Genomic DNA, 17,830 nt, shown 5'->3' on the forward strand with positions numbered 1-17,830 from the left:
AGATGGTTGCTTCTCCTCTCAAAGGTTTGCCTTGCCCAGGACTGTGGCTTTTAAATTCCTAATTGTGTAAGGAACCCTCTGATGCCTTTAAAAATCTTTTAAAACTTTATTCAAGTTTTCTAGTTACTCTTGATGGCAGCATTGGTCTGCCATACGTTACTCCATTGTAGCTACAAGTGGAAATCTTATTTTCTTTACTTGTTTTACTTGCTCAGTCCTTTGGTTTCCAATTCCAGTTATGTTCCCCTGTATTTAACATCAATCTCTACCCCGTTCTTTGAATTTTTGCATGTTTAGCTTAAAGGAGACATTACTCACGCATACTTTCAGATGTACTTCAGTTCTATTCTTTGATGTCTACAAGAAAGCAGACATACCAATTCAGGAAAGAAAAGAAAGTCTGGTTTGTACAGACTGCACTGTCTCCATGGTGCTAGACACTTTAATACAGAATTTTACTTCTAGGTCCTGAATCATCACAATGTGCTTTTTCTTCAGTACTTTATGAATGAATAAGCACTCATATCATAAGCCATCATTATTATAATTCTGACCTTAATATGAAAGCTGAAACTATGCTTTATATTTCTTTTACATGTTCAGTAATTCCAAGGATGATAAACATATATAAGAATTACTGGGTAAATAATTATGAATTGACATTAAGAAATGCATTGTTGGGTTTAGATGTAAAATATGTAGTATAGAAAACTATATATTTACCCGCCATAATCTTCATTGATTCCAGCAACTGGTGTTGGATTACAGTGTACAAAAATTACAAACATAATCGGTACAAGCGAGATAGTAGATGTAACTATTATAAATGTCATAAGGCCCTTACAATACATATGTAACTTGGAAACAATGATGCCTCCCAGAAGCTGGCCAAGTGCACTTCCTGGAATTAAAACAAGTCCTAAAGAAAAAAGAAGGAAGAGAAAACATAGTTAAAAAATAATCAGCTAACGATAGTACAGAAAATTCTTACATTGATGCAATCCCCTCTGCTCTAAACATGTAGCAAACACAGATTTAAATAAAAAATAATTACAATAAAAAATAACAGAGAGAAAACGTAGAGGTATGATAAACATCTCAACAAACCTGAGCCTTAACGGAAATACAAATCTGTGAGTGAAGCCGAAGCTATAGGCCTCATGGGCTCGAGTACCGTGCCAGTGAAGTTCTGCTCCTATGTAGTAATAGCATCTAAGATGAACCCCAAATGTAATCCGTACAAAATAGAAGATGACAGCTGTCTTACTGAGAGCTCTTACTGGATAGCTGCCTGGATCTATGGTGTATGGTAAGAGGCACGCCCACAGTGACAAGAGTCCACAGAGATTCATTACCAAGATTAAACCAAGCCACCCACTGCTTCTGTGAACGCATATGCAGTATCAACAATCTCAACAAAGTGGGACTCCAGAATACCCATTGTGAGATATAGTTTTCTTTTCAATGAAACATAAGGGATTAGAGAGAGGTAAGCACAAGAAAGCAGAAAAGGAGGAGAAGAAATATAGTTAGAAAATAATCAGATGAAGATAGCACAGTAAATTCATACATTGATGTAATTCCTTCTGTACCACACATATTGAAATGGTAGATTTAAATAGGAAAATAGCAAGAGAAATATAAGGTACAAACAAACAAAAAAATCCCATTACCACCAGATTAAATTTATATCATAAAATTGTCTGGCAAAGACTTGTAACTAATTTTAGAATGCTCAAAAGATTAACGACAGTGTCATTTCCACAAAAATGAAAAACAAAATAAAAAGAGAAAAGAATGAAAAATAAGAGCATGTGGATAAAAAAAGAACAATTAAGAAAACTGGATATTTAAAAATATAAATTTTAAAATAAAAATTTAAATCCCAGATGACAGACATTGAAAGCTGAATTAATAAGTTGGAAGAAAGTATTGTGTTATTCATACATTATGTTTGATCCTCAAAATTCCTCTTCCCACCTACTTGTCAAATGACAACCAAGAAAAAGACCCTAGATTTATTCAGTTTGAACTGGACAACTGTAGATTCGGAAAACCAAGCACATCTATAAGCAGAAAACTGTGAACCCAGCTAAGGTAAGAAAATATTGACTGTCAGGCTTATTGCTCTAGGCAATAAGAAAATACAGGACACTGGCAATTCAACAGTTAAGTAGCTCGGTTTTTGAAAGACCATCCTAAAAGGAAACAAAACAGTTGAAAATTCAACTGCAATGCACAAAACTTCCAATCAACTTTTTATGCAAAGATTTTATTGGTGTACAGGAAAGTACACAAATCACAATTGTATGTGATGAGTTTTCAAAGTGAACATACCTATTATAATCACCACCATCAGCATGATGTTTGAAAACTTCACCCACGTTTTTGTGTATAACAATGGATCATGTCTTCTCACTGCTGAATAACAATGTACATGCATGCACCACATCTTATTTGTTCATTGGGATGTTGTGAATTGTGCTGCTAATTTAAAAATCCATGTACATGTCCTTTTGTAAACATCTGCACTTCTGTTGGGCATATTATTAAGAGAGGAACTTATGTTGGGTATACGACTAGGATTGGAACTCCTAGGTCAGGGAATATGGATATGTTCAGATTTTTATGGTACTGCCAAAAAGATTTATAAAATGGTAAACCAATTTACACTGTTCATCAGTAGTAGATGAAATGCCAATTGCTCCACACGCATGCCAACATCTATCTCTCTTTTTCATTTTAGCCATTCTGGTGAATGGGTAATAGTATTGCATTTTGGCATTTTTTTTTCTTTATACTTATGTGGTTTGTCTCCTATTTTAGAAAGTTTTATCTTCTTTAAGACCATGAAGATCTTTTCCTATGCCTTATTCTAAAAAGCTTTATTGTTTCACCATTCACATTTAGATCTACAATCCATCTAGAATGTGTATTTGTGTATGTAGTGAGGTAGAGGTTAAGATTTATCTTTTTTTATAAGGATATCTAATTGGCCTAATATCAGTAACATTTAATTAACTCAATTTTTTGTTATATATTTTTTAAAGCTATGTTGTTGAGAGCATACACATGTATAACCGTATTACCTACCTTACTGGTCAACTCTTCTGACATTATGATCTCTCTTGATGCTACGTAATGCCTCTTGATTTGAAGAATACTATATTTAACCACCTTTTGTTTTGGTTAGTATTTATATTGTACACTTTTTTTGGTCTTTTTACTTTCAACCTTTTCATGTCCTCATATTTAAGGAGTTCCTCTTGTAAGAAATATAACAATCTTTATATTTAGTTTACTACGACATTAATGGGCAACGGACCCATTATCCTATGATGCTACATATCCTGCCAGCAGAAGCACTGACTACTCTTTGTTCTATCTTTTCAAAGCTCTTTGTATAGAGAACAGTCTTGGATAATAGAGATAGTGTCCCCCTTGAGAGCAATGGCAGGTTTTCTTACAGTTTTGGAAGACAGAAATATTGTCCCCTCTAGAACTAAGAGAAGACCTGCTTCCTGTCGAGTATAATAAAAATAACATCTCCCTCTGAATCAAAGACAAGCCTGATTATTATCTATTATAAAAGATTTGGGTTCCCTAAGCTCAGGGGATATAATGCAAGCCACTCCTGTAATGCAACCCATTGTGTGCACAGATGTCACCGGCTCTCCTTCACATCAACCTGTGGAAATTGGGGCTCAGAAAATTCAGAGACAGAGAGATTGAGAGAGAGAGAGAGAGAGAGAGAGAGAGAGAGAGAGAGAGAGAGAGAGAGAGAGGCTCTAGTTACTGCTATTGATGTGAGTCAAAAACTTTCCTTCATCTCTGACCAAGGAGTTTTATGTCTTCTGCTAGCATACATGAAACTATGGTAGACTAACTTGTTAGTTTTCAAATAGAGTAAAATTCAAACCCTTCACAGACCTTAGCACTTTTGGTGACATGCGTGGGATGCTGACAGAGATATATGTGGCTTTATGTAAGATAAAAAAATAACAGCCTCATAAACCAATTTACAGGATTTGACAGAAGTACTGGAAATCAGTAGTGAACATGCCTATTGCCTATTAATGATGCAGAACTGGAGAGCTGGCTGCAGACTGAAGTAGATTTAAAGACAGCACCACAGAAGTTGTCATGGTTGTTGCTAACTCTCCTGGCAAGGGGACGTTCTCACAAATCTGACCATCAGCCTCAGATTTGTCCTGTTGTAACAACTATTACTAAGACTCATCTGGTTGGACAGAGGATTCCTCCTGATTTCAGACAATAGTTACAGAGATGTGCAACTACACTGAGTGTAAAAGGAGGGAAATTTACAACCACTATGGAGAGAAACCAGTGAATAATGACAAGTTTAACTGATTTGTTTGGTTGATGACGGAGTGGAGTGCATAACTGCTTGTTAAGGGGAAATGATAATAGCTCGGCTGTCTGACGGCTGTAATGAAATTTATGACACTGACTGCTGGCACTTGATATGCTATCTTTGACATTGCCAAAGCCTTCTTTTGTATCACATGAGCTTCTCCTGCACTGTATCATGTCAACCTTGGATCCATTCTAAGACAAAAGTAAAATATTTCAGTGTGTTTTGACTACTCTAAGGTAGTTGTGACCCTCTCAGGAAAATTTCCCTAAGATAGACATATTCCTGTGTGAAACCGTAGATAAGACATTGAATACAATTTGGACTCTACTGCCTCAGAAAAGGAGGTAAAATGACCTTGTGGGTGAGGCTTTGGACAATTGCAATGTACTTCTGTTGTGGCCTCAATATATTAATGCTGTGACTCCAATTTTGAAATATATAATTGGTAATTTTATTGCAAGCTTGCATTGTATGTGCTCCTAAATTCCAAAAGTGATAATGGAACACATAAATTGCTACCCAAACTGTCTCCCTGTCTCCTCTTGTATGGTACAACAGAATCTCAAGAGGAGAAAGGAAAGCCCTAGTTTTTGATTATGGACTTAAATGAAGCAAGGGACGTAAGAGATGCAATATCTCAATTCAACAGACCGCTGTCCAGTGAAAAAAGTTATGAGGGGTTTCAGCTGGATTAACCAATTGAATTCAGTTGTTGCTCCTACATCTCTGGATGTTCCAGACATTGTAATGTAATGAAGTTTATGGCACAGACTGACGGTACTTGATATTCTTGGCATGGTTGAGGCCAATATTGCAGGTGGCGTTATCTTATTGCTTCCAGTCCTATTGATATCAGTCTTAATTAAATACTGTATAAAACAAGCTGAATGGATTTAGTCCCAATCTCTGTTGATTACATCAATCATATTGGCAAACAACATGGTGTACTCATGGAAAAATTTGTCATTATGATCCCTGAAACTGTCATGTTTTGGCTTTTGGATAGTCTGACACTATGACAAAATCTACTCAAATAAGGCTGACAGTTAATGTTTTTGCACATCTTAACATTTTTTTAAATTTGGCCCACATGTTTTATATTCCTTCTTTCTTTAATTTTCTATTATTAATCAAATTTTTCAAATTAATACACTCTTTTACTATTCTTTTACTGGTTACCCTAAAAGTTACAGCATGCGTCCTCGACTTTTTACGGCATAAAATAAATGATTACATTTACCACTTTCCCATTAATGCTAGAACCTGAAGAATTTAATTCCAATTGTAACCACTTTTGGAGAGCCAATTCTCAATATCTAGTCAAACTGAAGATATACACAATAGCAATTCCCCTTTAACGTCTAACCCTAGATCAATTTTTACAAATGTGCACAAGAAGAAGTGTACAAGTCAATTGTTACTGTATGTTTTGAGAGAGAGTTTAGAAAGTAGAGGCAACTTCATGTCCACTAATAGAAAATGGATAAATAAACCGTAGTATATTCATAAAACAAAATCTTATAACATAGTTAAAATTCATTAACTAGAGATCAACATGAATCTGATTAACATAATTTCAGATGAAAGTAACAGAAGATAATGTACAAAATGACACATGACTTTTAGAAATAGATTGTATATAGATAGGCAGATAAGCTGTCAAAATATACAAAGATGGAAAGGATACACTTTAACTTTGGAAGAGTGGTTACTTATGGGGAGGGAGAATAAGAAATGGGATAAGACAGGGAGGGGTTCAGAAGTCTTACAAGCTTTTATGTGTTAAAAAAATACTGATGAAATGATGGTAAAGTGCTCATTTTAAAAATTTGAGCAAACAGTAGTTAGGTATTTAAAATCTGAGCAAATACTATTACTCCTTCTACTTTCTGCTTTTTGAAATATTTCAAATAAAAGAAAACTTTACATAAAACTTTCAAAATTAGTACACTGATCAGCAAATTTACCTGAAAGTATAGTTGCCTTAGTGGCTGTCAGTACAAACTGATTTTCTAGATATATAGGCAAAAATTCAGATGCCCCAACCATAACTAAAAATTGTGAAGCTCTGGTCAGAGCTAGGCACACAAACATTGGAGTCTTCATCAAAAACTGAAATAGAAATAAGTTACATATGGATTATTTTATTTGGTTAGGTAAACAGGAATAGAGATACCCACTCACATATTAATGACCAATCCACAAAAATTTTTGCCTTTCCCAATGTAAACTGAAAATAGGTACATATAAAAATCAAAACAGAAATTTACAACTCACCAACTACACATACCATAAAAGACATGTAGTGTTTGAACCATTTTTATTTGTAATTTGATCTCCATACCACCTTTAATTTTTATTTGTGGGTCTGGCAGTTTGCCAGAAAGATTAAGGAAAAATAGATGTCATTAACCAGGTATCTAAAATTTCCCTTAACTTTTGCTTATCTATTTTTTTCTTAGCAAATCATTTTATTTAACAAAGAAAAATAAAGAAATATTAAGCAACACTAAAGGAAAATCACTAGCATTGCAGTCAAGATTCTATATTATTTTACTCCTGGGAATTTCACATCCATAAAGAGTAAAGTCACTTAAATTCTGCATTTTAGTAAATTTTTTGAACTTATTCAGAAACCTCACTAGGATATGTAGTAATAGTTTACTATTACCTATTATACTATTACACTATACAGAGTAATTAACATGACAGTAAATTACATTAAAATACTAACTTTCAAACTAATTTCTGCATTTCCTGGATATGCATATATCTTAGAAAATATTTACTGGTGTTTCATGTTTGTGTATTTTTTAATCAACTTAATTTTTTTCTAGGCCTAAGCAGTTTTTAGATTCTAATAATTTTCTGCATATTTATCTAATTTGTCTTCTGAGTGCTGTTTAACTTTAAATAGTGTAATTCCAGCATATTTATTCACTCCCACAGGGTTCAATGCTTAGGCTGACTTGAACTCCCTGTTGTCACAAACAAGGCTACATCCCTGTGCAGGCACCTTTCAGGACCTAGGATAGAGTATCTTTGGAAGAACATAATCCCAGAAAAAGATTTCTAGGACACTGGAATTTGATATACTTCATTCCATTATCTCCAGATTTTTTCTCCAGAATGCATTGGTTTGCATTCCCACCATAATGAAGGAGAGTTCCATTTTCTTCATGTAGTAGCTTATACTTTCTAAAATTCATCAGAGCCATATTTCCGGAACTTAACTATTCCCACTTTCTCTTATGTTCTCTAAAATACTTCGGTATTACTGTGCGGAAAAAAAAAAATGTGAACTAGTGATCATTCTTCCAACAGCAAGTATTTGTTTTATTAATATCAAAATTATATCTTATTACTGTTTCTGTCTTTCTACCTGTAAAATAACTTTACAATTCAATGCTTAAATATTGCATCATCTTTTTGAAGAGGTAAACAGCAGTTTCACTCAATATGGACATTATCACTCAAGTATGTAACCCAATTAAAGGAATGATCGTATGAACAGCCATGACCAACGCTGCCCATACTCAGGCAATATCTACTATGTCACAATTGCATCCTGACTTACAGTAATTTGAAGAGTCTATCAGTTTATTATCCAACCCAATTTCAACGAGGTTAAAATGTGAAGGGGAAAAAATGTGTCTTAGAATCAAACAAATATGGAAATTTGCATAAGGAAGGTCTCCCAGTATTAAATGCTACATAATACCCCCCTCCCCCGCCGGGTAGTCCTACTAGTAGTTAGGCCTGCTAACAGATCAGAACCTATGGATAAGAAGCAAACTCATTTACTTTTATCCTTGTTGCCCCTCGGATCAACCATGGAGCACAAGGAGGCTACAGATGGCTAAGACTTTTTACCGAAGGAGAACAGGATAACATTCGGGCAGCCAGAGTCTCTAGTGTGTAACCTGGCTTCTGGGCTTAGGTGAAAGCAACAGACCCTAAATCTCTGCACCTATAAGAGCTAGCACAGAGAAGCATAAACTCTACATTTAGTTCTACTTCTTATTCATTCCCAGAAAATCACAGCATCTCTAGTCCTTACCTGATGAGGGATTATAGCCATTACCACTGCTCAACTCCACACTTCTTATATGAATTTTTAAATAATCTTCAGTGCTTAGCTGATTCACAAGTACACAACACTGGCTGACTTCTTCATTATCACGGAAGACATGCTCTACTTTTATTTCCCCCATGTGGCTTAACAGATATGCTCTGCTGAGCAATTCAGCTTTGTCAGGTGCTAAAACCGTGACAAAGCCAACAGTGGGAATATGTTTAATCTAGTAGGCTCTTTAAAGCATGGCCCATCATCTCTGTGTTTCCTTTCTGAAATTCAGCCTGGCACAGTGTTAAAGGCAAGAGCTTGGATATGCAGGCTTTTCTGTTGGGTCTTAATATTACATATCTGTATCTAGATTTTAGAACATTTGCCGTCCCATATTTTAGGCTTTTTATTTATTTTCTTTCCTTTTTAAGACTGCAGAAGCTCAGATCAAGTTGATACCTGGAAGGTTTAGTTTTCTTCTTTCTTCACTGACAAACCATTGTCAGTGACCCTGAATTTTATAAATGCCAAGTGATTATTTAATTGGTTCCTGCAATTGGATTTCATACACTATACCTGAATTGAAAACCCAACCATTTATAGTACCGAGGGGAAAACTTCCTGAAACAACACCCAAATTGCACTGCCGTTTCAATTCTTTTCCCACTGTAATCCATTTTTCACATAAAGCCATGTTTAGAAGTTCTTAAAACAAAATTTATATCATGTTCAAATTACTCCCTTACTTTAAATATATTAGTGATTTCCTATTGTATTAAGAATAAAATCTAAAGTTCTTACCATGTGCCAAAGTGAATATACCTTCATGAATATACCCAAATCTTTGCTGCCTCAAGGTCTTTCCACATGTGTCTCATGTGCTTGGTGTTTTCCTAAGGACTAACTCTGCCTCATGCTTTAGGTTACCCCACTTAAATGTTCCCTGTCAGTGAAGTCTTCTTTACCTCATATCTAAAAGTAGGATTTTACACAGAATTTTCTCTACTCAGTTGTCAATCAGTTGTTTTTATTCTGTGTCTTTTTTTTTTTAATCTGAGACCCACACAAGAACATAAGCTCCATAAAGGTGTGGGTGTTAGTTACTATTATATCTTCAAAACCTAGCACAGTGACACTACACATGGAAAAAAAGAGAGGAATAAGCAAAACTAGAATAACAAATTTGTATTACTATGTCCCAGGCACTGTTCTCTTGAAAGCACCTTACATATATTAACACATTTAATTCTAAGCATGTATATAAGGTATAAACTATTATTATCATTATTTTATAGAATAAAAACTAAGGCACATATAATAATGTCCCCCAAACTAGTTAAGGAACATTTTAAATAGTAGGTTTCAACAACTGTTGATTTGTTCTCATTTAGAAAATTAGAGGGTATGATTCTATCGGGTTGTAATGAAAAACTTTTAAAAAGAGTGACATTTAAATTACACATCAATTTTCACTTGATAAATTGAAAATAAGAACTTCTCAAATTACTGTTTACATAAAGTCCAGGTAGGCTTAAAGCAAGGCAACTTCACTTTTGACTACTGTTTCGCTATAGGCTGCCATTGGCAATGTGTTAGGAATATCACATAGTTATTTATTGCTTTCCTAACCTTCATTTTTCCTGGGATAGGCAAGTATCATGCAGTAAGTGTACATGCCAATGACATAGGTAGAACCTGCTCTGAAACTGTGCTTTTAGAATTAGGGTAAGTAGAAAGATCTCTGATCAGTGATTCTCAAAGTGTAGTCCTAATTGCCAGAGTTTTTAAATGGCTGTTGAAAATTTTGCCCGTTTCAACACTATTTTTTGGAGGCAAAGATTTTCCAAGTTCCTCACTCTGACGTTGTAGATGTCCCACCCTCTAATAAACTTTTTTTAAAAAATTAAGATATCTTCTAGTTATCCACCCAGACAGGTGTCTGTTAGAAGTCTAAGATTGTTAAACAGGCATTATATTGTTTTTTATCCTAACAATAATAATTAAAGCACTCTATTTCTAAGAGAGCGAGAGATTGGAATTGGCTTGTTTTGTTTGTTTCCTTGAACGGAAGTTATCTTAAAACAAAAAACAAACAAAAAAGCTTAAAACATTCATGTTTAAATTTTCTGAAAAGTGTTTTTTTTTTAACAATTATATCTTAATTTTTAATAATATGAAAGTGGTTATAGCTATTTATTTCTGTAGTGTCAAAATATATACATGTAACATTTTGGTACAAATTTAAATGAAATAAAAATCTGAATGAAATAGAATCCACATTTATAAGGGCTCATGATGTGATAAAAAGATAAACACTTGTATTTGAAAGAAAACAAGTAAATTAAATTTCTGATTTTATATAACCTATCTATGCATTTTAAGAAGAATTAGACAAATACAATAAAAATAAAAAGCACTATCTATCTATCTATCTATCTATACCACATATATTCATGTTATGTTATATTGTGAACAAATATCTATGAAAGCATTAAGGAGGGAGAAACATATTTTGCCTGGGAACTTAAGTTACAATTTGAAAAAGAGGTTTTGTGGGGTTTTTTTTTTTGTGTTTTTCGAATGGAGAAGAGAAAGAACATTTGAGGTAGAGAAATTAGCATCAACACACGTACAGAACTGTAAAAGTACCTAATGTGTCAATGAAAGAGCAAGTGGCTGGAACATGGGGGAGAGAGGGATGAAATTCTGAGGAGAGGTAGGAAAATTCAGTTGACACTATTGTGAGGAGTATTCAAAGTCCCACTAAAACAGTGTGAATTTCATCTACCAAGTTATCTAGAAAATGACTTGATAAGATCTACATGTGAGAAATACAATTCTGCAGGCAACATAAATAATGAAGTTGTGCATAAAAAACAAATTGAATGTAGAATCACTATTAAGAGGTTGGGTGTATTTAACCTCACTATGTCTGTATTGCAGGCCTTGTTTCCCACCGAGAGAAATGAAGAGTTCTTTTCTGTTTGATACTGAGGGGATATTTTCAATAAAATATGATGTTGTGAGAATATTTGTTAACTTCCGGAGTTCTCTTCAAAGACATTTAAACATAATAAAAAGATACATAATGTTAATACTTGTATGTCATCTCATTACATTTCTTATTTATTTCAGCAGGAAAAAATAAACACAAAATAACATAGAAGAAACAGAAAAAGGAAAATACTTGGTGCCAGTCTCTGACACTAGCCAAGTTCTTGGAAATGCTACTTAGGTAAGCTGGGTCCTATTTTCCATTACTTATCAAATGAATAGGTTAATTAAGACTTCAAAAGTCCCACTCAGATTTAAGTTGAACACTCTATGGTTATTTTCTTAAATCTACTATTAGAAAAATTGCACAAGTCTCTGTGCAATATTTCATGTAAAATATTTTACTTTACCCAAACAGAAGCAAATAAATCTTTGATACTGGTTCCAAATTCCTGATCTTTAAACCTTCTGTCCAACAAACGAGGCCTTTTCTTTTTCCCAGCCCTTATCCTTTCTGTACCTAATATGTGAACAAGTAAAAAAATCTGATGACATGTTCAAAATAACTAAAACACATATATAAACATACATATACATCCTAATAAAGCCAATTTGTCTTGGAATGCCAAGTGATCTATTTTTGAACAAGCTAAAAAGTAAATCTAATTAACTAAAAGGTACATTCTTGTAAAGCAGTGCTGTCCTAAAGAATATTCTGTGATAATGAAAATTTTCCATGTCTGTACTGTCCAATACTGTAGCCATTAAATGTAGCTCCTATTACTGAGTAAATGGATTTTTAATTTCATGTAGTTTAAAATTTAAAGAGCCACAGATGGCAAGAAACTATAGTATTTGACAGCACAGCTCCAAAATATAAAACAGTAATCTTTGATATTACTAAAAATAATTTGTGCCAATGAAATGTACTACCATTTGGAGAGTATTTGTTTTCTCTAATGTTACATGTAGTTCTTAGTGTTTCTAAAAGAATTTTGGTAATTATTATTTTATCTTACAATAATTCTGTAAGGTACAACATGTATTAAATAATGCTAAGTAAATTGATTTAATTATGCTTCTTTCTTTAAAAAAAGTTATGAACTCTAGATATAAAGCAAAGCACCTTAAGAAAAAGAAATTGACAAGAAACAAAAATGTGTACTAACAAAAGTCTGGTACAGAAATAAAATAGTATTTGGTCACATGAGACTTCATTTGTTCAAATAATACTATCACATAGCTCTGTATCTCTGTGACAGAAAAAACTGTAGCTCAGCCATGTTCTGAGAATGGGGGATGAGGAATCTACTCTCCTTTAATTTAATGAATTACATTGTTATAGTTACCTCGTAAATGGTGTGGAAAACATGACAATGGTATTAATGTAGACCATGCAATAACTGAGACAAAAACAAAACGAATCCACCATGTCTGCAGCCAATGTTCATTATGACTGTCTCCAATGCTTTAATAAAGAAAAAAGAAAAATTTCAGCTTTCTATATTTTATTATAAACAAAGCCATAATTGAACAGAAAGAGAAAGAGAAAAACGGAACAGTTTTTCCTAGTTTGTCCCTGTTGTTTGTTTTTCTGAGAGTGAGTGGCTGTGAGTCTTCCAATTATGTAGCTCCCTTTTGTCTTACAGGATCATAAATTTTTCCCTTTCCTTTTCCTCCTTTATCCACTCAGGTGGTGAAGAGTAATTCTTTGATCCTGTTTAACTTTTTTCTCCAAAAGTAGCTATGCACTTGGAAGACTATTCTTTTAGATTTCATCTCTCTTTTAAAATTATTCCTGCCCTTTTAAATCACACACCTAGCCCTTTGGTGAAAACCTCCCGTTTAAGTTGCACAATTTATCTGGCATCTGACCTTTTAAATCACCTATATTATGAAATCTCTTTCTTATAGCCCCTTCTCTGAACTCTCAAACTAAAAATGAATTACCCTTTTAATGATCATATCTAATCATCCTTGGGACCCTTTGCTAGGTGTTGTCTTCTCTCTTCCATGCATTTTTTTCTTGGTTCACCTTTGTAAACTACAGTCTTGCAGTGGGCAGAGGAGGACAGGAGTGTGAAGGATGCTGTGCTGGGACTTTTTGATTTTCTCTTCTAACTCACAGTTATTTTATGATTTAAGCATTCTGTCTTCAATAATGCTGACGCCATGATTTTGTGGGGAATTTTCATAGCTATGAAGAAATTTTGTATCATTTAGGGAGAAGATGTGGAGAAGTTGATTACTACACAGCTGCCATTGTCTGCAGTTTCACACACATTTAAAACCAGTCATTGTGGGAAAATGTCCACATCCCCAGGAACCACTGTTTTGGAAGTGCTAGTTTCTCACAGATGACTCTACTGTCAACAGAGACCTGATAAGGATCTTAACTTATATGCCCTGTCTCTCATAGAATGTGGCGAATATTCACAGTTTTATTGACAGACAACTCCTTATCTATCACTACATTATTCAGGGATACAAATTCCAATTTGCAATGACACAGGGTTGCAATCTTGATTTTCATTATCCAGTATGCAATTGCCCAGGGAGTTTCAACTCTAGCTTGTGACTACAGCTATGTGTTTCCTCATTTATTACAATCAGAAATTTTCTTTTTTTCACTTTTGAACACAGCCATGTATTCTAACTATATGCATTATATTACACAAAATATGATTATTACATATCCATGTGTAAATAATTGAGTACCAAACAATTGAAAATAAATTGAAAACAAACTACAAAGTATAAGAATTTAATAGAGTAACATATATATGACAAACTTATAAATCAATATTTCTTTCTACTAAAAGTAAATATAATAATACAAAGATGCTATGTACAATATTAACAAAAATACATGAAATCACTAAGAATAGGCTTAATGGGATATCTTCAGTAAAGAAAATCATAAAACTTTATTGAAGGACAGAAAAGAAAAACAGAAAATAGAGCAACATACTATATTCTTGCATGGAAAAAGAATAATTATTCCAATTTGATGCATCAATTCAAGTATTTCATATCAAAATACTTTGATTGTAACCTGAGATTATCATATATGTAGCTAGAAGAGTAATTCTGCAACCATTGCCCAATTTTTGATGAATAATAATGAGTAGGGACTTATCCCACCAAATACTACAAAAAAACCTCAAAACTACAAACTAATCCCTGATGAATATTGATGTAAAAATCATGAATAAAATACTAGCAAACTAAATTCAACCATACATTAAAAGGATTATACATCATGATCAAGTCAGATCAATTCCTGAATGCAAGGATGGTTCAATATATGAAAATCAATCAATGTAATATACCCCATTAACTAAACGACAAAAACCACATGATCATTTCAATTGATGCAGAAAAGCCATTTGACAATATTCAATACCCTTTCACCATGAAAACACCCAACAAATTGGGAATAGAAGGAAATTATGCCATAATGAAAGCCATATATAAAGAGCCCACAGTTAACATCACGCTCAATGGTGGAAAAACTGAAAGCTTTCTAAAATCAGAAACAAGGCAAAATGCCTATTCTTACCACTTCTGTTCAACATAGTATTGGAAATTCTAGCCAGAACAATCAGACAAGAAAAGAAATTAAAAGATGTCCAAATTGGGGGAAAAAAGAAGTAAACATATCTGTTTGCCAATAAATGATTTTATATTTAGAAATTGCTAAACATTCCACAAATAAAATGTTAGAACTAATAAATGAATTCAGCAAACTTGTGAGATAAAAAATCAACACAAAAATCAAGTATGTTTCTAAATACTAACAATGAACAGTGTAGTGTGTGAGGCAAAACACTTATGCACTAAATACTACAAAATATTGCTGAAAAAAATGAAAAGAGATATAAATAAATGGAAAGATATCCATGTCCCTGGATTTGAAGACTTAATATTGTTAAAATGCACTTATGACCAAAGCAAGCTACAGATCCAATGTAATCCCTATGAAAATCTCAATGGAATTTTTTGCAGAAATTCCTAAAAAAAATCCTAAAAATTCATATGGAATCTCAAAGGACCCGAAGTAGCCAAAACAATCTTGATAAAGAAAAACAAAGCTGTAAGCTTTACACTTCCTGATTTCAAAATATATCACAAAGTTGCAGTAGTTAAAACAGTATGGTACTAGTATAAAGAAAAATATATAGACCAATGGAACAGAATAGAGAGCCCAGAAATAAACTCACAAAAATATGGTCAAATGATTTTTGACAAGATTGACAAGAATACACAATGGGGAAAGGATAGTCTCTTTAATAAATGATTTTGGGCAAAAAACGGGATATCCACATGCAAAAGAATGACGTTGAATCCTTACAAAATATACACCAACAGAAAATTCAAAATGGATTAAAGGTCTAAATGTAAGACCTAAAACAACAAAACTCATAGAAAACAAAGGAAGAAAGCTTTCATGACACTGGATTTAGCAATGATTTCTTGATATGACACCAAAAGCAATGATTTTGGGCAAAAAACGGGATATCCACATGCAAAAGAATGACGTTGAATCCTTACAAAATATACACCAACAGAAAATTCAAAATGGATTAAAGGTCTAAATGTAAGACCTAAAACAACAAAACTCATAGAAAACAAAGGAAGAAAGCTTTCATGACACTGGATTTAGCAATGATTTCTTGATATGACACCAAAAGCATAGGCAACAAAAATAAAATTAGACAAATGGGACTACATTGAACTTAAAAACTACACAGCCAAGGAGACAGTCAACGAAGTGAAAAGACGGATTATAGAATGGGAAAAAACATTTGCAAACTATATATCTGATAAATGGCTAATATCCAGAATACATAAAAAAACTTCTTCAATTCAACAACAAAATCTGATTTAAAAAGTGGGCAAAGAACTTGAATAGACATTTCTCCAAAAAAAAAAAAACATACAAATGGCCAAAAAGTATATGAAAAGATGTAAAGATATGCAACATTACTAATCATCAGGGAAACGAAAATAAAAACCACAATATCACTTCATACCTGCTAGGATGGCTGTTACTAAAAAAAAAAATAAAATAAAAAATAATAAAATAAAATAAAATAATAACTGTTGACAAAGATGTTGAGAAATTGGAAACTGTGCATTATTTGTGGAAATGTAAAATGGTGCAGCCACTATGGAAAACAGTGTGGAAGTTCCTCAAAAAAAGATTAAAAATGAGAATTACCATATGCTCTATCAATCCTACTTCTGGGGATATAGCCAAAAGAATTGAAAATAGAATCTCAAAGAGATATTTGCACACCCGTGTTAATTACAGAATTATTCACAATTACCAAGAGGTAAAAGTAAACTAAACACCCATTAACAGATGAATGAATACAGAAAATGTGGTATACGACGTATGACAATTAAGTTCATGAACTTGTTACATTGATGTTGCTAACCTTTTTTAATATCAGAGGGATTATTCATTATGAATTTGTACCAATTGGATGAGCAGTTCACCAAGTTTACTATTTGGAAGTGCTGAAAAGGCAATGTGGAAAAGTTAGAGGACCTGAACTTTTCGCCAATAATTCATGGCTCTTGCATCATGACAATGCACCAGTTCACATGGCACTGTCTGTGAGGGAGTTTTGAGCCAGTAAATAAATAACTGTATTGGAACACCCTCCCTAATCACCTGATTTGGCCCCCAATGACTTCTTTCTTTACCCGAAGATAAAGGAAATATTGAAAGGAAGACATTTTGATGACATTCAGGACATCAAGGTTAAGATGACGACAGCTCTGATGACCATTCCAGAAAAAGAGGTCCAAAATTGTTTTGAAGGGTGGACTAGGCGTTGGCATCAGTGTATAGCTTCCCAAGGGGAGTACTTTGAAGGTGACCGTAGTGATATTCAGCAATGACATATGTAGCACTTTTTCCAGGATGAGTTCCCGAACTTAATTGTCCCACCTTGTATACATACAATGGAATGTTACTTAGCCTTTAATGAAAGAAATACTGTCATGTTACACTGTCATGAAATGCAACAGCATGGATGAACCTTGAGGACATTATGCTAAGTGAAATAAGCCAGTCACAAAAACACCAATATTGTGCAATTTCACTTATATGAGGTATCTATAGTCAAACCCTTAGAAAAAGAAAGTAGCATGATGAATGCCAGCGGCTAGAGAGAAATGGGAAGAGGGGAGTTGTGCAATGGACATAAACATAGAGTTTCAGTTAACAAGACAAAAAAGTTCTAAAGATCTGTTACACAAAAATGTGCATATAGTTAACACTACTGTACTGTACACTTAAAAATGCTTAGGATGATAAAGTTTATGTTACGTGTGTTTTACCAGAATTTTTAAAAAACTATATGCAGAATTAGTACACT

At 33.5% G+C, this 17,830-nt stretch overlaps 1 protein-coding gene across 1 annotated transcript in view; it reads right to left on the reverse strand.

The window, feature by feature from the left end:
• LOC117024612 (solute carrier organic anion transporter family member 6A1-like) overlaps positions 1 to 17,830 on the reverse strand; it is a 106,459-nt gene that overhangs the window by 46,426 nt on the left and 42,203 nt on the right. Inside the window, exons 7-10 of the mRNA XM_033110022.1 lie at positions 12,788 to 12,906; positions 11,849 to 11,958; positions 6,346 to 6,490; positions 724 to 919 (exon numbers count right to left, since the gene is read on the reverse strand). Coding sequence (XP_032965913.1) covers positions 724 to 919; positions 6,346 to 6,490; positions 11,849 to 11,958; positions 12,788 to 12,906 — 570 coding nt within the window. The remainder of the gene's footprint in view (positions 1 to 723; positions 920 to 6,345; positions 6,491 to 11,848; positions 11,959 to 12,787; positions 12,907 to 17,830) is intronic.

The sequence above is a fragment of the Rhinolophus ferrumequinum genome, chromosome 7 (assembly GCF_004115265.2).
Source record: "Rhinolophus ferrumequinum isolate MPI-CBG mRhiFer1 chromosome 7, mRhiFer1_v1.p, whole genome shotgun sequence".
Taxonomy (NCBI): domain Eukaryota; kingdom Metazoa; phylum Chordata; class Mammalia; order Chiroptera; family Rhinolophidae; genus Rhinolophus; species Rhinolophus ferrumequinum.